This window comes from Artemia franciscana, chromosome 16 (assembly GCF_032884065.1).
Source record: "Artemia franciscana chromosome 16, ASM3288406v1, whole genome shotgun sequence".
Classification (NCBI taxonomy): Eukaryota; Metazoa; Arthropoda; class Branchiopoda; order Anostraca; family Artemiidae; genus Artemia; species Artemia franciscana.
In genome coordinates, this window is record NC_088878.1 from 20,949,240 (window position 1) to 20,972,468 (window position 23,229).

Genomic DNA, 23,229 nt, shown 5'->3' on the forward strand with positions numbered 1-23,229 from the left:
ATTTATCTACATTTAAAAGCCATATTAAACCAATACAGATTTGACAAAATAAATCCCTAAGAATCCTTAAACTGTTTATTCCATCACCTATTGAACTTCCAAATAAGTCTTCTACTGCATCTTTATATACTTATCTAGATATACTTCCAGTCTCTCAACAATTTGCTTTTGGAGCAATTCTTTTCAAAATCAATTATGACATTAAGAAATTACTGCCATATTACCTCCATCAAAGTTTGTTCTCCCAATCACAAGATTTACATAATTATAACACTCGACAAAAAAAGGATATCTACATTGACAAGTATAATACTGAGAGATTGGTCAAACGGAGCGATCAATTCGCTCCGTTTGAGTCAATAGCTCGGTGCTGGGATGCTCACAAGACTCTTATTGATAATTTTTCCTCTATCCATTTAACAAGAGCTTAGAGCTCATATGGCACTTGTGACGAGGCGAGAAGAGCTAAGAGCCAAGAGATCATATGGTATGAGCTCTAACAAAATTCTAAGAATCAATAGATTGATTTAAAAAGGAAAATAAGAGGCTTAATACCGGTCAAGATTTAAAATAAGAGCTCTGAGTCACAAAGTCCTTCTAAATATCAAAATTCATTAAGATCCTATCACCCACTCGTAAGTTATAAATACCTAATTTTTTCTAATTTTTCCTCTCCCTTTTGCTCCCCAGATGGTCGAATCTGGGAAAACGACTTTATCAAGTCAAATTGTGCAGCTCCCTGACTCGCCTACAAATTTTCATCACCCTAGCACGTCCAGTAGCACCGAACTCGCCAAATCACTGAACCCCTCCCCCCCAACTTCCTCAAAGAGAGCGAATCCAGTACGATTCTGTCAAACACGTATCAAGGACATATGTTTATTCTATCCACCAAGCTACATCCCGATTCCTACACTCCAAGTGTTTTTCCAAGATTTCCCCCTCCAAATCCCCACAATGTCAAAAGATCTGGTCGGGATTTGAAATAAGAGCTCTGAGACATGAATTCCTTCTAAAAATCAAATTTCATTACGATCCGATCATCTATTCGTAAGATATAAATACTCCAATTTTCATGTTTTCCAAGAATTCCAGTTCCCCCCTCCAACTCCCCCGAATTTCACAGGATCTGGTCGGAATTTGAAATTAGAACTTTAAAGCACAAGATCATTCTAAATATCAAATTTCATTAAGATCTGGTCACCCTTTCGTAAGTTACAAATACCTCAATTTTCAAAATTACCCCCCCCCCCAATTCCACCAAAGAAAGCAGATCCGGTCCAGTTATGTCAGTCACGTATCTTAGACAGGTTTCTATTCTTCCCATCCAGTTTCATCCTGATCTCACCGCTTTAAGTATTTTCTAAGATTTCCGGTCCCCCCAACTGCCCTCCCAATCACGCTTGATCCGGTTGAGATTTAAAATAAGATATCGGAGTTACGAGGTCCTTCTAAATATGAAGTTTCATGAAGATCCGATCTCTCCTTCGTAATTTAAAAATACGTAATTTTTCTTATTTTTCAAAATTACCCCCCCCCCCCCGCAATTGAGCGGATCCGTTCTAATTATGTAAATCACGTACGCAAGACTTCTGCTTATTTTTCCAACCAAGTTTCATCCCAATCCCTCCAATCTAAGCGTTTCCCATGATTTTAGGTCTCCCCACCCCAAACTTCCCCCAATGTCACCAGATCCGGTCAGGATTTAAAATAAGAGCTTTGAGACACGATATCCTTCTAAAAATCAAATTTCATGGAGATCCAATCACCCGTTAGTAAGGTAAAAATACCTCATTTTGTCTAATTTTTCAGAATTAACCCCCCCCCCCCCAACTACCCCAAAGAGAGCGGATCCGTTGTGGTTATGTCAATCATGTATCTAGGACTCGTGTTTTTTTTTCCACCAAGTTTCATCCCGATCCCTCCACTCTAAGTGTTTTCCAGTTTTTAGGTTTCTCCCTCCCAACTCCCCCCCCCCCAATGTCACCATATCCGGTCGGGTTTAAAATAAGAGCTCTGAGCCACGATATCCTTCTAAATATCAAATTTCATTGAGATCTGATCACCCGTTCGTAAGTTAAAAATACCTCATTTTTTTATTTTTTCAGAAATACCCCCCCCCCCAACTACCCAAAAGAGAGCGGATCCGTTCCGTTTATGTCAATCATCTATCTAGGACTTGTGTTTATTTTTCCCACCATGTTTCATCCCGATCCCTCCACTCTAAGTGTTTTCCAAGTTTTAGGTTTCCCCCTCCCAACTCCCCGCCACCATCACCAGATCCGGTCGGGATTTAAAATAAGAGCTCTAAGACACGATATCCTTCTAAACATCAAATTCCATTGAGATCCGATCACCCGTTCGTAAGTTGAAAATACCTCATTTTTCTAATTTTTAAGAATTACTCCCCCCCCCCAACTACCCCAAAGAGAGCAAATCAGTTCCGATTATGTCAATCATGTACCTGGGACTTGCGCTTATTTTTCCCATCAAGTTTCATCCCGATCCCTCTACTCTAAGTGTTTTCCAAGATTTTAGGTTTCCCCCCTGCAACTCCCCCCAATGTCATCAGACCCAGTCGGGATTTAAAATAAGAGCTCTGAGACACAATATTATTCCAAACATCAAATTTCATTAAGATCCAATCACCCGCTCATAAGTTAAAAATACTTCATTTTTTCTATTTTTTCCGAATTAACCGGCCCCTACCCCCCCCCCCCCAGATTGTCAAATCGGGAAAACGACTATTTCTAATTTAATCTGGTCCGGTCCCTGATACGCTTGCCAAATTTCATCGTCCTAGCTTACCTGGAAGTGCCTAAAGTAGCAAAACCGGGACTTTAGGTTTTCCCCCTCCAACTCCCCCCACTGTCATCAGATCCGGTCGGGATTTAAAATAAGAGCTCTGAGAGACACAATATCATTCCAAACATCAAATTTCATTAAGATCCAATCACCCGCTGATAAGTTAAAAATACTTCATTTTTTCTATTTTTGGCAAATTAACCGGGCCCCCCCCCCCAGATGGTCAAATCGGAAAAACGACTATTTCTAATTTAATCAGGTCCGGTCCCTGACACGCTTGCCAAATTTCATCGTCCTAGCTTACCTGGAAGTGCCTAAAGTAGCAAAACCGGGACCGACAGACCAACAGACAGACAGACCGACAGACCGACAGAATTGGCGACTGCTATATGTCACTTGGTTAATACCAAGTGCCATAATAAAAAGGAAACTTAAATTTCATTTAGTTCAGGATTATTTTTAATTAAGTATCTTTCTAGTAAGGCAAAGTTTTTGTTTGATTCGTTGCTCTGGGTGATTATGGGCCTCTCAGCTATCTTCCAGTATTAATTTATATTTAATAATATGGACATTTTTAATTTCTTCAATAGTATTGAATGATCCTAGGCTAGCTGCTACTTTCATATTATTGTTGTGTTATTGTATCTTTGCCGTCATGTTTATCTTTGTATTGTAGTGTGTTATTATTTTATCTTTGTCTAGGCCTAGTTTTTCGAGCTTGTCTCCCCATGGGCCTATGTCATTTATATATATATGTATGTGCGATTAATAAATAAATGAACTTGAACTTGAACTAGTGTCTGGATCAACGGCGAATACTATTAGCAGAATACTGTCAGGCTAATGGTGGCAATGACATTTCTAGCGCAGAGAAAGGCTAAATGGCAATACTAATAAACCCTATATGATCAGACATTGTTAAAAATAATACTTACTTGAGAAAAGGAGAAAGAAAAGAGGCTTTAGTGGCCAAAATTCTCGAACAAGAAAATCTTTCTTTATTCGAGCCCATCCTGTGACTTTCACCTTATTTTTTCCTTGTTTTCCTTTGTCATTAATTTCATCTTTTTCTCCAGTTTCGGCCTTCTTCTTTTCCAATTTTTTCTCCGTTTTCTTCTTTTCGTTTTTGGTGTTATCGGATCGTTTGAAAAAATCCATTCCTACTTCAAATAACTTTCAAATTTGCATAATTGAGTTGAAATATAATCTAAAAAAAACAAAAGGTCAAACCAAGTCCTTGAGCCTATTTAAATAAGAAAGGAAATAAAAACAAAGTTTGACAAATCATTGGCAAATGACTTAGTGAAACTAGCTTTACGCCTCACTTAAACAAAATAATAGTTAAAGATAAAGGTTGGAAGAAAACTGCAAAATCATTTCTGGCAACAATGTGCAGTCACCTAAAAAGTAAACTATTCGGAATATTATGTTTAATTTTGCCTAAAACTGCCTCTTCAATGGGGCATATGACTGATATTAAGCTCATACGACTACCCAGCGGTAAGTTTTGACGCGTTGTCTTTTCTGATCAGAACAAAAGGGCGTTGATGAAAAAAATTATCCAAGTCATCAGGCCGGGAATTTTCTTAGTATGACAATTTTTGGTGTTTTTGATCCATGTTGGAGAACTGAGCAATAAGGTTAAAAAACAGAAAATCAGAACATACCTTTTTAGAGATGTGATGCTTAGACAGTAGCGTCAATTGGGGGAGAGGTGGGCATAAGTCCCCTCCAAGATTTCCGCTCCTCTCCCTAATGGAAAAATATTTTTTGGGGGGAATTTTCTTTGAAAAAAATGAACAAAACCACAAGCTCACCTCACCCTAACTTTGAAAAATATATTTTGCCCCCTCTAAATTTTCGTGAATTAACACCAAGGCCGTTTACAGGAGGATGCTAAAAGGTTTGAACCTCCCTATCCCCAAAACTGTCGTTTAATTCGTAAAAAACGTGACAAAAACGCATAAAAACGATTTTTGATCCGTTTTTTTGTATCCTCTCTCCCAAACAAAAATATCCTCCCCTGAAAAAAAGTCCTTGATATGTCCTTGACTGAAACCACTGTCCAAAGAGCATGATAATCTTATAAATCCTCTGTTCTCTTTAGTTTGACTATTAAAGAAAAACGGTGTGTAGTTAGTCCTGGTTCGCGGATCTTAAAGCAGTTGATTGAATTGACATTACACATGTTCGGTAACTCAAATGATTATTATCGGCAATTCCAATCATTGAACATAGTCATATCGGAATATGCTCCAATATGACGTCAAGTGTCCAATATGACTCCTTTTGTCGTCATAATTAGTTAAAAAAACAAGTTTTTTTCTACCCGAAGTAAGGAGCAACATTAAAACTTAAAACAAACAGAAATTTTTCCGCATATAAGGGGGCTGTCCCTTTCTCAATGCCCCTCTCTTCACTCTAAAGTTTCTAAAAAAACCTTTAAAAAAGGTTTTTATTATGGGGCCTACATCAGGTTTTCATCTTCTGAGCCTTTTTTATTTCATCTTTTGCTCGACGAATTCTTATGAATAGCGACGCAAACTTCACATACGTTTCAAAAAAAGACCATCTAATTAATCAAAGATCCTGGCAAGCGCTATGGGAATGAGGAATAAAATTTCAAAGAAATATAATAAGAAGGACGAAGTAAATGACATAAAATGATATGTAACATATGATGATATGTGAAAATGATATGACGTATGTAAATGACATATAATAAGAAGGACGTGTAACGACAAAGATTTGAAATTCGCTAAGGCCAATGGACGCTCGCTTAACCTTACATTTGACAAACGAAGAAGCAGATGTAGTAATAGTATTCTTTAATATTTTTAGTAGCATTTTGTAGTAGTTTGGAACTTAATAAAGATTAGTCTTGAACTTCTAAGCCAGTTTCACAGGAGAACTTTCTAAGCATAACGTTTCTATGCATCGTTCTCGACACTCGTGGTTAGGGATGACATATTAAATGGAAGAGATACGACCACCTCTTCCATTTTACTACTTATTTCCATTACTACTTATTTGATATAAATATTATTACTCATTTACTACTTATTTAACATTTATTTATTACTTATACCATTATACTCATTTGATACAAATAAGATATTTTTTCTTATTTATATCAATACACTGATATATAAGTAGTATGGCATAGATAGGTCCCATGCTTACATAATTGGTCTCATCGCTATAGCCTCAATGGGTCCCATATTTACATGATGTCTTCCATCGCCATAGCCTGTGCCTGGCTAATAAATACGCCTGAGGCTCTTAAGATTGTATATACTACAGACGGTACAAGCAACAAGATTGCCCATTTGTCATCAGGTACATATTGCCTACAGTGTAACATGTATAAAATTTGCATACGTTACAAATAGCCTATATTCAAACAGGAACAAAGTTTGAATATTCAGGTCATAACATTTAAGAGTTTACACACAAAGACTTTCAAATACTCATTCTACTCACACGTCTTAGACTGTGAGTCTAGACTCACAGTTGTGCACGACCCATGGAATTTAAATCGTATCAAAGAGCTTGACGCCATTGCAGTCCCTTACGCCCATGCACAAAGAGGTTCGAGTAATAACATGCAATTGGTAGAGCTTTTTCAGATTGTGTGGGGAAGACTGAACGGTCGCAGTCATTGGACTAAATAAAATTCACGGACTAAATAATTGATTGGACTAAATAAAACAGCAAATAAGTCAATTTTACAGTTGCACAATATTAATTATCCAATGACCCTATCACCAGAGGACGATTTGCCCATTAAAAATCAGAAAATGTGTTGGGTTTGTCAGGGTAAATTTGTTGAAGGTAGTGGGTTAGGGATGTCATTACGCGATCATGATCATTTAAGCAATCAAGCAAGGGCAAAGGGAGGCTGTAAAAACAGGGAGGACTATTAAAAAATGTACCGGACAAGTGATGTAATAGTGCTGTTGGATATTATATGTAAGAACACGGATAAAACCTATCAGGAATTTTGGTTGAGGCTGGATTTGGAGTATTATTTTTCAACTCCTCGTCGGGTAATGGATTTAATTCTAAAAATAAGTAAAAAAAGCTTGATGACCAATGTGGATCATCATGTATTTGCAGAGAGAGCATGAGGGGAGGGTATGTCTTTCACGGGGATTGTATCTTAGAAACAGACTCAACTGGGCAACGCACTGGTGAAAAGTTAGAAACAGTTTTTCTGGATATGAATTCCCTTTGTCCGTCGGCAATGTCTCACAACTCTTTGTCGTGTTGTAATTACAAATGTCCAGAAAATTTTCATACTCAAAAGGTCCCAGACGTTGCCGCTGTTGAGGAGAATGTACCCCATGGATGGTTTTTTGAAATTGATGGTAAAATACATTTGGAACTTCATGACTCATGGTAAAAGATTTAGTTTTTCCGTGCATAGACCGATTACTAAGGCCTCTTTGAGTCCACATGATATTTTTTGGTAGAGGATGGGGGAATGGACAGAACACCTTCAAAACAAAAACGTATTGCCGAAATTATTCCAGAACAGAATATTGCTGTATACCATGTTCTTTTGCAAAGGATCGTAGTCAAAGGTTTTAAGGTCACAAAGATTCATAAAGCCCTCCAACTTGATCAAAAACCAAATATGAAAATGTTTAATGACACTTTTTCAGTAAACCTACAGAAGCAAAAACGAGGAATGAAAAAGAAATCTTTAATTTCATTTTAAATTCAGCCTTTGATAAAATGTGCAAGCCTCTGATTTTACTTTTAAATCAATCTATTGATTCTTAGAATTTAGTTGGAGCTCATACCATAATAAGTTGTCTGTCTGTGGATCTGTAGATCAGGTGACGTCATGTTTCTGTGTCGGCTGACGTCATGAAATTAGTTGTCAGGTGACGTCATGTTTCTTTGTCGGCTGACGTCATGAAATTAGTTGTCGTCATTTTTGCTTTGACGGTGACGTCATTCAAGTTATATAAGACATATGCTCACGTAGAAATCTATTAATGTTTAAGTTTACAATGACTGATGAAGATGCTCAAAGAGTCTATGCCAAAAAACTTGCTGCTGATAGTTCCTCGGCACGCTTTCTTTTCTGACTTTCTCTATCAGCAGCAAGTTTTTTGGCATAGACTCTTTGAGCATCTTCATCAGTCATTGTAAACTTAAACATTAATAGATTTCTACGTGAACATATGTCTTATATAACTTGAATGACGTCACCGTCAAAGCAAAAATGACGGCAACTAATTTCATGACTTAATTTCAGAACTTAATTTCTGTGTTGACTGACGTCATTAAATTTGCTTAGTATATTGTAAAACACATTAATTTGGTTAATAATATACCATTTAAAACACCAAAATGAACATGCTGGAGTAGTCACTCGGTGAGAGAGGTTGTCAGAACGGAGAATGAAGGTCCCAGGTTCAAATCCTGGTTAGGCTAAAAAAGGTAAAAATCTAAAAACTAAAAAAAAAACTGAAAAAACTAAAAAAGGCAAAAACTACAAAAAAAACTAAAAACTAATAAAAAAAAATTAAGAATAAAAATAAAAAAAATAAAAAAGATAAAAACTAAAAAAAAAAGTAAAAAGAAAAAACGAAAAAAAACTAAAAAAGCTAAAAAAAAGGTAAAAACCAATAAAAAACTGAAAAGAAAAAAAGGAATAAAACTAAAAAAATTTTCATCTAAAAAACTAAAAAAAACTAAAAAAGGTAAAAACTAAAAGAACTAAAAAGAAAAAAAACTAAAAAAAGGAAAAAAACTGAAAAATAAAGGAGAAAAAGAAAACTAAAAAAATATAAATAAAAATAAAAAAACTAAAAAGATAAAAACTTCAAAAAAAACTAAAAAGAAAAAAGAAAAAAACTAAAAAACCTAAAAAAAGGTCAAAACCAATAAAAAAAAACTAAAAGGAAAAAAGGGAAAAAATTAAAAATTTATTTCATCATATACCAATTCAAAAACGAATGTATACCGGGATGACGACCGGGACACAGGGAATATAAATGACACAACTACAACGGGGACGCCGGGGGGCACAGGGGGATATAAATGACGACCGGGACACAAGGAATATAAATGATGCCCGGGACACTCAAAGAGAAATCACAGACTGGAACACCGGGACACAAATGACGACCGGGACACAGGGAATATAAATGACGACCAGGACACAGGGACATAACTACAAAGGGGACGCCGGGGTGCACAGGGGGATATATAAATGACGATGGCGACTCAGGGAATGGTCGATTAGCAATCACCATCAACAAAGCTCAAGGGCAATCATTAGAATCATGAGGTATAGATCTGAATACGGATTGTTTTCCCATTGACCATTATATGTTGCATGTTCAAGAGTCGGTAAACCTGACAATCTATTTATATGCATAGACAATGGGACAGCAAAGAATGTTGTATATTATATCTATCTATATTCACAGGTGGGACATAGGGACACAACTACAATGGCGCGTAACTAATATGGCGCGTAACGACTTACGCGCGCGGGGGGGCTTGGGGGGGCGCGAAGCGCCCCCACCAACTAGGTGTTGGGGTGGCGCGAAGCGCCACCCCAACAGCTAGTATATATATATATATATATATATATATATATATATATATATATATATATATATATATATATATATATATATATATATATATATATATATATATATGTATACTTTAATGTTAAAAGTTTGCAGTGCAGGAGGAGGTGGTTGTTTGGAGGATTACGAAGCATATTTTACACCTCCAAGCATAAAAGAATCTAGCTCTTCATGGGATTTGGGTTGTAGCCATCAGCAGCGTGCCCATATTTTTTACTACAGTGTTCCGAAAAAAAAAACTGGCTATTTTTCTACAATTTAGGTCATTAGCCTTTAGGCTGTGTTGTCCTGCCCTCTCCTACAACATTGGTGGCGCAATTTTTCTTTTTCTTTTTTTTACCTTTTTATCATTCTAAGTGAAATGGCTATCTCCGATTTTTATCCAACTCAATGGTGAGTTATGAGGACGACCTCTGGCAATGATACTAATTTATAAAAATGTGGGGGGGGGGGAGAAAGAATTTTCTCAACATTTCTGAAATGAAGATAGAAAAAACATTTTGTCAGAGTCACTACCATACAGAGTGCACATTTTTTTTTTGCAATAAAAATGCAATTTTTTTTCAAAATCAAAAGTGGCTAGTTACAACCTACCCCCCCCACCACTGCCCACGATTATTGCCTCTGCCTAGTTGCAAAATGGGGCACACGAGGGGGGCTGGTAGCCCTACATTCAACTTCGAGCAATAAAAATGCGGCATAATTATCCATTTTCGAGTAAAAATTCTATAAATGGTGCGCAATAACATTGATGGCAACTTTGATGACATGATACAAAACTGTCAAGGACGGCTTCCATAGAAAGATCATTTAAGAAACTCTCTTAACTACGCTATCCAGTAAATTCATTTTTCCCATGCTCATTTAAAGCGATTAATTAAAAAAGCGTTTCCCAAAAAAGGGTTTTTAAAATAAAAAAGTACATAGCATTTTAAAACCGAAGACAGGCAGAGATAAAGTCATATAACCATTCAAACTTAAAACGAACAGAAGTTAGAATCAATGAATAAATGAAAACCAAAACGAGCAGCAATTAAAGCTAATAATTAGACCAAACATAAAATATCCGACACTACTATGGACTGACAAATCGTAAAACTAACTGGAATTAAAACGAATATTATCACATTAAACAAAAACAACAAATACTGCTATAGATGTATTAATGAATCCTAATATGAAAAGAAATTAAAATGGTTCAAGGTTCTTTTATTATAACCAATATATACAAAATATTAGGTAACCCAAGGCTGAGAGTATAGCTCGAATGCAATTGAGCTACCTTTAAGAAACACTAAATATGCACAAAAATTAAAAATAAATACTTCTCTTAACCAATCTTGGCAGAAATAAATAAAAAACAAATCCCGTGCCGTACGATACCACTTCCATCCTCCGCGCACCATCCTGAGACACAATTAAATTTACAACTTAAAACCAAGCGAGTCATAAGACATCTGGAGGCCTTATGGGTGAACCCCGGAGACCAACCCAATACTTAAAAAAATAATAAGCATCCTTAAAAGAAAAAAAAAACATTTTTTCATATTATTTAGATTTATAACTTTCAATCAGCACTCTTTTCAACTTCCGTCTTATAGCATCTATGCTTACATTAAAATCAATCTCATTTTTCAATCTTTCCCAATGTAGAGGAATCAAATACCTCAGGCAAAAACGTGACCTCTCTGTAACTACCTTAGGAGTCCGCAGATTATATTTACCACGGGTTTCAACTTGTGAAGATGAAGGAGAAGAAATAAGACCCATCGATGCTAAATATCTGGGGAGCTTTTCTCGTTCAAGCTTAATCTTAAACATAGCACTTAAAAATTGGATACTTTGCCGAACAGGAAGAATATTATGAAGTGAAAAAAGGGTCTCTGTTGTGGATTTTAAGGGGAAGTTTGATGGCGATGGCAGAAAAGGTTTAAGGATACGAACTGCTTTATTTTGGATAATCTGTAAAGGGGTAACATTACTTTTAAAAGGGTTCAAAAAAATAATAGATGCATTATCAAAATGGGATTGCACAAGGCAAATGTAAAGGGATTTAAGAGCACAATATGGAAGAAGGTTTTTCAGTCTGCACATTATACAAACTCCACGGGCAGACTTTGCTTCAACCTGATTAATTTGCTCTTTCCATGACAAATTCTCATCAAACACAAATCCCAAATATCTTATCGATACAATCCTTTCAATAACAGACTCAGGTTCATTCGCAGAAAGGGAAACTGATTCCATATCTGGAAACTTGTGACCCGTTCTGCTGTAAACAATAAACTTCGTCTCCTTTCTGTTCAGAAGTAGTCTATTATCAGAGAGCCAAGTAGACAATCTATCGTATGTGGATGTTAAATTGACCACTAGCTCTTCACGAGATTTACCAGAAACGGTTACTGCAGTGTCGTCAGCAAACTGAGTGTCTATAGAAAAAACTCCAGTAGCTGAACACAAATCATTAATGTAAACTAGGAAAAGCAGAGGTCCTAATATGGGTACCTGGGGAACACCAACCTTATCTGACTGCTTTAGAGAATCAGATCTTACATCATTATATAAAAGTATCTGCTGCCTCGCATGAAGATACGATTCAAGTAACCTAAGGCAATTACCACGAATACCAGCATTCGAAAGCTTATACAAAAGAATTTCATGAGAAATGGAATCAAAAGCTTTCTGTATGTCTAAAAATATAGTTGCAGGCGTTCCGCCAGGGTCAAGACAATCACTAATATGTTGGACAATAATAGCCATAAGATGATCAGTGCAGTGCTCTTTTCTAAATCCAAGCTGAAGTTTAGAAATGTAATCAAATTCCTCAAAAAAAGAATAATTCTGTTATAAAGTGCTCGCTCTACAACCTTCAAAAAAGCAGAGAGTATCGATATAGAACGACAATTAGCAGGAAGCCTCGGGTCATAACCCTTATGTAGGGCAACAATTCCTGCTGATTTAAATTTTGAAGGATGGACACCAGTTACAAATATAAGATTAATAATGTGGCATAACACCGGTGATGTAACGGGGAATATTTCTTTGACTAAATTAGTCGAAGATCCATCAAGGGCTTCAGATGAACCATTCTTCATTTTAGATATGATGTGTTTTAGTTCAATTTCAGTGACCGGGGAAAGGAACATGCTTTTATCAGAGGGAGGGCGCATGTGATCTTTAAATAAATCACTATTATTATTATTTGGAGAAACATGAGATGCATTAGCTGTTTTCTCACCGATGCTTACAAAATGAGCATTGAGCAAGTTCACTATTTCCTGCTCATCGGAAGAGAAAGTACCATCACCACGTAGCATTTCATTCAGAAATGAAGATTTCTGAGACCTTCGCAACAGAGAGTTAATAAGTCTCCAAGTGTGTTTTTGATCCCCACGAGCTTCTATAAATGATTTTTCAAAATATCTAGCTTTTGCCTTCCGAATTAACTGTGTCAGGACATTTTTATACTTTTTAAACTCTTCTTTATTTTTAGTAGATGGGAATGACATAGATATTTTAAATAGCTTATTTTTTATTGAAATAGAGTGTAGAAGCCCGCGTGAGATCCATGGTTTTTTAGGGAGTGTATATTTTTTTATTTTAATGCGTCTCAATGGACATGCTTCATCCAAGCACTCACGGAAATATTTTGAAAACAGAGCCGTAGAAATCTCAGGGCATTCACATTCTAGAATTGCAGTCCATTCATTTAAATACAAAAGGTTCCTCAATTTATCCATTCCTTCTTTATCAATTTTTCGAGTTTGTTTAAATTCCGAAAATTTTGGTCTGTGATTAATTCCAACATCCGCAACTACCACACAATGGTCAGAAAAATCTGTAAAAACAATATGCGAAAGAGTAACGGGGATAGTAGAAAAAATATTATCAACGAGAGTAGCCGTATCTTCCGTAACCCGGGTCGCAGACCTGCATGATGGTAAAAGTGATTTTGATAGGTTCATGCACAGAAATTCAAGCGATTTTTCATGCAAATGATTAGAAATTCCCGGTCTATTTGTCTGAGCTAACAATAAATTAATATTAAAATAACCCATTACCAGAACTTGCTCAGAATTCAAATTAGTCACACCTTCAATGAAGCATTCATAAACTCACAAAAACTCTTGTAACGAAGCCGATGGTGATCGATAAACAACACAAACAAGAACTTTCCTATTATCAATCACACACTCAATGCAAAGGCTCTCAAAAGTCATCTCTTGGTCATGCTTAGATAGTTGCTTCTTAACAACAAATGGAATATCATCCCGAACAAATTTGAATAATCAACTTGAGATTAAGGGAAACTACCGCAAACAGGAGGAGGACAATTCCACCCAAATCTTCTAAATGTCATAGCGTCATTTGCGCTTTACCGAAAACAATTTGTATTTGGAACAGTGTTTTTTTCTTTATCTGTAATAGGCTAACAGCGCAATATACCACAAATCTAACGAAGGTTTGCAACAGAGTGGTGATCCCTTTCCCTTTCAAATCCTCTAAGCGACTTGAGTGTCATTTGCATTTTATTGAAAACGTTATTTATTCAGGATTACCACCTCGGCGAAAAATACCATCCCTCCACACAACGATCCCCCAGGCAGAATGTCTCCCTTGAAAACACCCTCCCCTTAGAAAATAGCTCCTCCCGCAGCTGGTTGGTCTCCAGTCACTTTCCATTTATAAAAATGAACACTAGAAATCTCAATTTCTGTTCTAATGCGCACACTCCGAAATATCTGCGACAATGAGGTGAAGGTGTAGACGAGGAAGGGGCAAACCCCCTCCCAATATGGAATAAATTTGCCTCATTTTGGGATTTGATGTTACTCTTTACTTTCATAATATCAGCGTAGACCAAAAATATTTCCACAAATCACGAGGGAGTAGGCATCAATTTTACGTTTTTTATATTTTTTTAAAAGTTTCTTTTGTACATCCTTCCCCGAAAAAAATACCCCCCAAGCAAAATCCTGGTTACGGCCCTGGGGTTATACATCAATTTCTACCTCCACCCTCCCTTCGTCCCTTCCTTAAAACTACTTCTGTATTTATCAGATAGCTCAATGAGCGCTGAGATATTTTGGCATTAAAATGCACCCTTTGAAGCATCTCCCTCCTTCCCTAACTACAAAACAATCAAAGAGCCCCATTGTAGAAGATGAAGTCCCTTTTCAAGTTTGGTAATTTGTCCATTGCTTGCAGATAGTATTTGCTATTGGGAAACATACGGAAATTTTTGTCAGGGGAGTGTCCTGCGGGGGGGGATTGTCTGGGGGAATTTTCAGTGGGGAGAAGATTTTTGGGAATAATTTCCTTTCAGCGCGGATGTATTTTCCACGAAGGGGCGGGGTATTTTCAAGGAGTATTTTCTACGGGATGGGGTATTTTCCATGGGGTATTCCAGGGTGATGGGGTATTTTCTACGAGGGTAACTTTCCGGGGGAGGATTATTAAGGGGGCTATTTTCCACGGAGATTATTTTCCAAGGGGGGGTATTTTCCGTGGGGTATTTTCTACGGTGGGTATTTTCTAGAGGGGGTGGGGGGATTTTCCGAGAGGCTTAACGCCTAAACTATTCTGAACAGTTAGATTTTTATTAGTGAAAATATCGACAAAATAAAGAAAAAAACTAAATAACCATAATAATCAAAAATACCGGAAAGAACTAATGTAAATAAAATGATTGTTTAATACGTAATGACAGATATTCCTCGAAACGTTAGCAATTCATGAATCTTTAGTGTTATAATTATAAAAAATAAAATGTTATTTTAAATAAAGTGCAAGCGACGCGCTCTGGCCAGTAGAAGATTTTGGCACAGGTTATCTATCCTGTTTTTGGTTATTTATGTTCGCTTTAGCACACATCTATTCATCTAAAGGGTATCTATTATCTTCCTGTTTGATGTGATGGTTCGTTTAATTTCTATATGAACTATTATTCAAAAGTCTTTTGGTTTACTCAAGTAGGCAAACCCTTTCCGAGCATACCCCTTGGGAAACTCTGGAAATCTGGGCCTAGAAAACAATCTGAAAAACTTCTAGCTGATCGGACATCCGAAACCAACATTGCCTCCTTTTCTACTAAAGCCGATCTGTAAACTACAAGTAATTTGCATTATTAAGGGTTACTGTTCCTACGATTGTGAGGATGAAATCAACCACATAAGCATAGTTATTAGACCTTTCTACGTTCCCAAGAAAAACTAAGATGTCAACACTTTGATCCGGTATCTTGGTGGTACGGAAAAACGGTTACGGGTAGCAGAAAAAGGAACGGAATGTAGACTGTTTCCTTCTAATCACTTTCGGCCCTTAAAAAATGCTAGAACTTTAGTTTTCAATCGAGTGAGCACCCTTTAATGTTTCCTAGCGCCCCTTCAGCAAAAAATGGCCGGTAAAATGGCCTTTTGACCGTTTTTTGGCCCTCTGTCAGGGAAAGATTGGGGGAACCAATTTTTTTTCTATTTTTAATTCTGCGTTCGGGTGCTCTTAGCCCCAGGACTTAATGATATAAGCTTCGAACCGATTTTTTCATGGTCCTTTAATTGTCTTTTTTGGGGGGGGGGGGGATTTGCTCCGCGACATTTTTTTGCATTGGATTCATATTGGTCACTAGAAATAGGGTTATAATCCTCCAACTGATCAGGGACGAACGGCTTTGGTCTACACCTGGGCCCCTCCCTCCAACAACCAAATTTTGATCTTTTTGACCCCAAAATAATATCCCTGAAATTTCCAGGCAAATCAAACACCCAACTTTATTCAACATATATTTAAACTAGTGGCAGTTTACATAACTTATACTCCTTGTCCCCGGTGATATGGGGACATATAATCCCATATGCACGTTTATTGGGAATTCTAACTATTTTTAACCAAATGTCTATCGATTAATTTGATAGAATTTCTCGGGGGCTGCAGGAGTTGGGTTGCCAAGAAGGCACAAGAGAGATGGATGTCCTCCGATTACTTTTGACTCTTAATAGAGCACTACAACTTTCAGTTTTCAGGCAAATGAGCCCCTTCGGAAGTTCCTACAACCATTTCTTCCATAAGTGAAAGGCCCGGGGCAAAATAATCCATTGTAAGCTTAGGTCTCTTTACTTATGCAGCCCTAGAGTGCCGCTTCTGATTGGCATTTGTTTTATTTGCATCTACGTTGCTGGAATCAGTGCCGTGAACGTAAGCCTGATATAGCTAATTATCAGTGATTTGTATTATAAAATAAACGTATTCCTATAACAGTTCGGTAGTGTTCCTTATTGCCCTTACTTCATCGTTTCCTGCTTCAAAGGCTGATGGTTCAGTGGGGCCTACTAACCTATTTGTACGCTTATAATGGTACTTGTGTCTTATAGCCACCCAACTCAAATTCTGTGGAGAAGTGAAGTTAAGTGAATGCTAATGGAATAAAACAAAGTATGATGACAATATAATATTTTTTCAACAGAATTACAACAAAGCATTATGGAAAGGGGACGGCCAAAACCACATTATATCAAATACGTAATCTAAACTAACCTACCCTAACTTAACAAAAATACCAACTACATATTTAACTAAAATATAGCTACAGTGTAGTTTCCCACCAAGCGGAAGCTAATATTAAAAAAGGTAAAGGATACGGTATTAGACTTTTCAGTCCCTACCGGCGGTGCTGATCTGCGTTTCTTGGTCCTTCAGCTAGGAAGTGCAATGGGCGTTGAGGGCCAACCATCAAGTGGTTTCGGACACCCTTCCTGTTTACCTTCCCCAGATGTCTCCAGGTACCCATTTAGAGCTGGGTCGACTCTGGCTAAGCTTACAGAGTCACATCAGTGTCCCCCATCCCAAACTAAGCAATTGAGTATACTAGGATTCGAACCTGCGTCTCGTATAAAGACCATGAAAACCGGTTATTGTCTCATGTTCGCGACACAAGATCTTGAGTTTGGTGGCTAAAAGACAAAAGAAACCTTTTAGTATACAAATGAATTAAACGTTAGTTTAAATGTTTAAAAAGTTTAAAATGAATTAAACTATGTCTTAAAAATACAATTTCCCTTACTCATGATATTTCAATATTCCCAGAATACAGCACCTTCGTACCAGTTTTTTCTTCAAGTCAAGTTCCTTTATTCAAGTCAAATTAGGCTCCGGCTATGCTCCAATCCAAGCAAATGATTTCAACCATCATTCAGATTATACCATGTGCCTTTGACGAAAAAATAATCGCTAGTGAACTTGAATAAAGTCTTGAAAGTCCACTTGAAACCAAAGAATGTCACAAAATTCTGATTCAGGAGGCGGCATCATTTCTGAGTGTGTAAACAAAGACTAAAATTTACCTTTTTTTGTGTTTACATTATTCTGAGCGGTTTTTGTGTTTACATTGTTCTGAGCGGCCTTGCATTGTATATGCAAAACCTGTTCCATTATAGACGATAACCGAAAGTTGTTTCTTTTTTCGCCCCCTAAAGGAAGAAACTGATTTCTCAATAACAATTTAATCCTTTGTACGGTTTTGTAATAGTCATTTTTTATTTACAAAAATATAGGTCACGGAAGAGGCTCCGTAGGATTATTCCTGCCTAAAGCTTTTGATAATATCAACAATTTTGTGGTTTCGAAATTTTATAGCTAGAGCTAGAAGTATAGATGGGATCATTGCTTGTGTATTATTAATTAAAAAAAAACAAGTTTTTTTAACGGGAAGTAAGGAGCGACATTAAAACTTAAAACAAACAGAAATTACTTCGTATATGAAAGGGCTGCTTCCTCATCAACACCCCTCTCTTTACGCTTAAGTTTGACTCTTTCTCTTAATTCTACTTTTTAAAGCAGTAACAAACTTTAGCGTAAAGAGCGGGGCGTTGATGAAGAAGCAGCCCTTTCATATACGAAGTAATTTCTGTTCGTTTTAAGTTTTAATGTCGCTCCTTACTTCCCGTTAAAAAAACTTGTTTTTTTTATATTTAATTTCTGAATGTTTTTGAATCAATGCATGTTTTGATTTTGGCTCTCCGCAGATGAATAATTAAAACGAAATTTTCATATTTATTTTTTTGGCTAATTGGCTTTCTCGTAGTTTTGATCGAGTGATTTTGAGAAAAAAAGGAGCGGGGGAGGAGGCCTAGTTGCCCTCCGATTTTTTAGTTACTTAAAAAGGCAACTACAACTTTTAATTTTTTACGAATATTTATTAGTAAAAGATATAGGTAATTTACAAATTAGCTTACGTAACGAACTTCTGTATTCTAATGTTTTTATAACGTATATAAAGGGATTCACCCCCTCGTTAGTACCTCGCTCTTTACACTAAAGCTTAAATCTTGTCCCAATTTCTTAAGAATGATCCCTGAATCACAAAAGCCGTAGAATAAATAATTGAAATTACTAAAAATGCTTTAGCGTAAAGAGCGAGGTATTAGGAGGAGGTGAGCCCATCATAGACGTAATAATTTCTGTTCGTTTTAAGTTTTAATGCTTCTCCTTACTTTCAGTTGAAAAAACTTTTTCATATTTATTTTTTCATTGTTTTTTTTTTAAATAATGCTAGAAAATCCTGCGCTCCCTTCATGAAACTTTTCTTCCCCCATGACAAATTCCTCCAAGGAAAGTTCCCCCAACATATCCCCATCTTCTCAACCCCCCCCCCCTCAACCTAAAAATCCCCCAGAAAACGTCTGTACTCTTCCAAATAACCATTACTATATGTAAGCATTGGTCAAAGTTTGTAACTTGTGGCCCCTCCCACGGGGACTGTGGGGGAGTAAGTGGTCCCCAAAGACATAGTTATAAGGTTTTTTGACTACGCTGAATAAAATGGCTATCTCAGAATTTTGATCCGGTGACTTTGGGAAAATAATTAGCGTGAGAGGGGGCCTAGGTGCCCTCCAATTTTTCTGGTCACTTAAAAAAGGGCACTAGAACTTTTCATTTCCACTAGAATGAGCCCTCTTGCAAGATTCTCGGACCACTGGGGTGATACGATCACCCCTGGAAAAACAAACAAACAAATAAACACGCATCCGTGACCTGCCTTCTGGCAAAAATACAAAATTCCACATTTTTGTAGATAGGAGCTTGAAACTTGTACAGTAGGGTTCTCTGATACGCTGAATCTGATGGTGTGATTTTCGTTAAGATTCTATGACTTTTAGGGGTTGTTTCTCCCTATTTTCTAAAATAAGGCAAATTTTCTCAGGCTCGTAACTTTTGATGGGTAAGATTAAACTTGATGAAACTTATATATTTAAAATCAGCATTAAAATTAGATTCTTTTGATGTAGCTATTGGTATCAAAATTCCATTTTTAAGTTTTGGTTACTATTGAGCCGGGTCGCTCCTTACTACAGTTTGTTACCACGAACTGTTTGATACGCCACTTGTTCAAGTTTACGCTGTGTAAAACTCGAGAACAAATCGGTTTCTTCGTTAGTTTCTTTTGCCTTCCGCGAGACAAGACAAGTGACAGAGTAGATGGGAAATATATAACTTGGGCTATATATTTGCACATTAGGGCTGGGGTGGGGTGACGTGTATGGGCAGTTTGAAGTTAGAAAACAATTCTTACTTCATCTTATGCTGAACAATTGTACCTAAGACATCTCTCGCTATATTTTACTCCCTCTCCCAGCTAATGTACAAATATATCGCCCAAATTTGTTTTTAAAGTATTATATTGTCATCACATTTTGTGATTTTTTATTAGGAATTTATATATATTGATGAGCTTCAAAGAAACAGGTTCTAATTAAATGAAGTACTTGAGTGATTGGCTTACAATACACAAGTACCATGGGATCACATAGTTAAACCGGGGAGAGTCAAGTCTGTATAGTGAGCTAAAATTGTTTCATAAGGATGGTTTAGAAACCCTATCGGTTACATGAACCTCTACTTATTTTTTAATTTCAGGACAAAAACCTTTGCCCTAGTGACAAAAAAAGAACAATTATTCCCTTGGTAACTAAGAATAATTTGTAGCAGGAAAACTTAACTACTCCTTGGATTACCGGGTTTACCAAATGGGACTTTAACTTTCTTTTCACAATATAATCCCTCCTTTAAGAAAGACAAGGGCACTATCTACGATTCTTGTACTTACAGTGTTGTTGAAAATGGGGGCTATCCTACCTAACTTGTTCGAAAAAATTAACTGTCATATAACTGTCTTATTTGAGACAATGGAGTAAAGTTACCTTACTAAAGAGACGTGTGCATCCAGTGTTGTCATTATTTTTTTATGATCGCTCATATAGAAGATGTCGTTGTACAAATTTTGATCGGGGCTTATTGAATCGGAAATTGGATGTTCACACACTCTTTTCTTGCGCCAAAGGTTTTACCAGTTGAAAGTTCATGAACTGGATATTTTCAAAGCTCAGTGCAAACAGCACACCAGTACTATAACTTCCTGACCAAATTAATTTTATTTTTTCATTAATTTTTTTTTAATTGAAAAAAAAATTAAAAAATTCTAACTGGAAGAAAACTAGCGTGCGCTAAACAGTAGAGTTGTTTCGATTATTATACAGTAAAATGTTGTTGCTTCATAGCTATCAATCTGGTAAAAAGCGACACTGTCAATAGCAAAGAAATTCCTAAAAAAACGAATTTCAAGACAATGTATGCACAAAATAAACCTCATTTTCATGCTCCTTCCAGGTATGTAAAATTCTTAAGCTTAGAGTTGCTTGGATAAAGTCATGGTAAATTTGAAAAATTTAAGAAAAAGGGTGAAAAAAGACCCAAAAGTGGTACAATCTTGAGGAAGATTACACCATAGAATTCAAAACGCCTGGAAAAGTCCTGGAACAGAGGTTATTCAATGTGTCATTAGTTTTCTCACTTTTCCAGAAAATACCCGCTTTGTGTGTTTTTTTTTTTTTTTTTTTTTTTTTTTTTTTTTTTTTTTTTTTTTTTTTTTTTTTTTTACCAAAGATGATTGTATCAAACGAGTTGTAAAGTTCATAAGTTCATAAACTTATGAACTTCTGAACTTTTTAAATATGAACTTTGCTCTTAACTTTAATCTTCACTTGCCAGTTTTAACGCGTTTTTTTTTTTTTATTTTTGGCTACTAGGGGCCGAGGTTCTTCCTTTACTAGGTTGCAGCTACCGTTGTAACCGTGATCAGAAAAACGTTTTGTTTGTTAATACCGTTAAGGACTCTGCTATCTTGACTCTATCTTATCTCCAAGTAGTGGTGCCAAAATCGACATTGCAGCACGAATAGAAAAAGCGTGGGATAAATTCATAAGTATAAATAAGTCCCTATGGCGAAGGAACCAGCATAAAAACTAAAATGAATGTGTATGAGGCAACTTTCTTACATATCCTGCTATACGCCTGGGAAACTTGGCATCTAAAGGCCAAAAAACCTCGCTCCCACTAAGTTCTCGGCCATCGTTGCATGAGGCGCGTTCTATATACAGCCGATGGTCTTTCATGTCAAACGCTGAAGTTCGAAGGCAGTGCATCCAAAGAAGACCCCCACTCAGAAACCAAGAAAGGACGAATGAAATTCCTTGGGCACACGCTATGACGACTAACTGGCAACCAAATCCCATGACATCCTCACTTGGGCCCCCTCTAATTTGGGAATGAGGATCTGGGGGTCAGAGAAAAATCTTTGGCAGATATTAAGAATAGCCTTGATCCTCTGGGTGGCTTCCACCGTCACACACGTGTTGGGAAAAGAATTGGTTGAAAATCGCAAAAAAGACTGCCATTGACAGACCGTATTCGACAATGTCAGTCATCCCGTCGAACGCTGACGTCGGGGCTAGACGGATCTTTGTCCGGTTTCCAAGAAGGTAAGTAAGCAAGCATTGCATTTGCCCTCAAAACAAAGGTAGCAACTAGTTTAGCCCCTAGAATGTTTATTACGCACAAAAGGGGCTAATAGAATAGTTCGTTATGCACTTCTAGTAATTAAAAGTACCTATAGTTCTTTGTTATCCGTTGTCTGGGAACAAAAATAAGACTATCCCTCCAAAACCTCGGTTTACCCCCCCCCCCCCCTCCTAGGCCTCATCTCCCCCCCCATCTGAAATTTAGTTTCTCCCAAAATCTTTCAAAACTAAGATAAACCTACATAATTCAAGCATCAACAGAAACGGATCAGTTTTTTGGACATCCACCATATGACTAATGTGGGGGGGGGGGGTAAAGCTCATTCTTGTTGCAAATGAATGTTATATTTAGATTCAGGATGCAATTCTGGGTATATTTTTGCACATTAGGGGGGTTGGGGATCTGTAAATATATAGGTTCAAAGAAATGCATGAATTTCTTAGAAAGCATAAAATTGCTTAAAACTGCAGAAAAAAGGAAAGAAGTGAAAATAAAGGCTCTCCCCCGCAAAATGTGTTAACTATGATTATTCTGCATATTATGGAGTAAGAATTGTTTTCTTAACATGTTTCCTTATGCCCAGCTGGGCTCCTAGGCTTGTAATGCTGGTTGGCTGGTTCGCTAATTTAAAGATTTGCATATATATACACTGTCAAATTGGCCATCTGGTGGTATCCCCAGTCTTTTTTTTAGTAACAATTTACCTTTTTAGTGCTAGTACTTCATAGCACTAGATAGTACCTTTATGTTACCAAATGTCTTTTTTTTTAGTTTTTACTTTCATTTTCACATGATTTTGGAAAATTGGTTCCAACTTTGCCCCCCCCCCCAAGGATTTTGAAAAAATTACGCCACTGGCCCTGAGCTGTTGTTTGTTAACTTACGCTTTAATTATTGATAATCTTGTGCCATGATCCCTTTTATGTACTAAACATTATAGGCTAATACCAGATAAGTG

The 23,229-nt window shown here is 36.8% G+C and overlaps 1 protein-coding gene across 2 annotated transcripts in view; it reads right to left on the bottom strand.

The window, feature by feature from the left end:
- The window catches only part of LOC136037204 (uncharacterized), a 66,393-nt gene that overhangs the window by 42,322 nt on the left and 842 nt on the right, over nucleotides 1–23,229 (bottom strand). Inside the window, exons 1-2 of one of the 2 annotated variants that reach the window (XM_065719782.1) lie at nucleotides 17,479–17,619; nucleotides 3,741–4,012 (exon numbers count right to left, since the gene is read on the bottom strand). In XM_065719782.1, the coding sequence (XP_065575854.1) occupies nucleotides 3,741–3,963 (223 nt within the window). In that variant the 5' untranslated portion in view covers nucleotides 3,964–4,012; nucleotides 17,479–17,619. Of the gene's footprint in view, nucleotides 1–3,740; nucleotides 4,013–17,478; nucleotides 17,620–23,229 lie in introns of those variants that run through there. The other variant, XM_065719781.1, reaches the window with a different exon arrangement.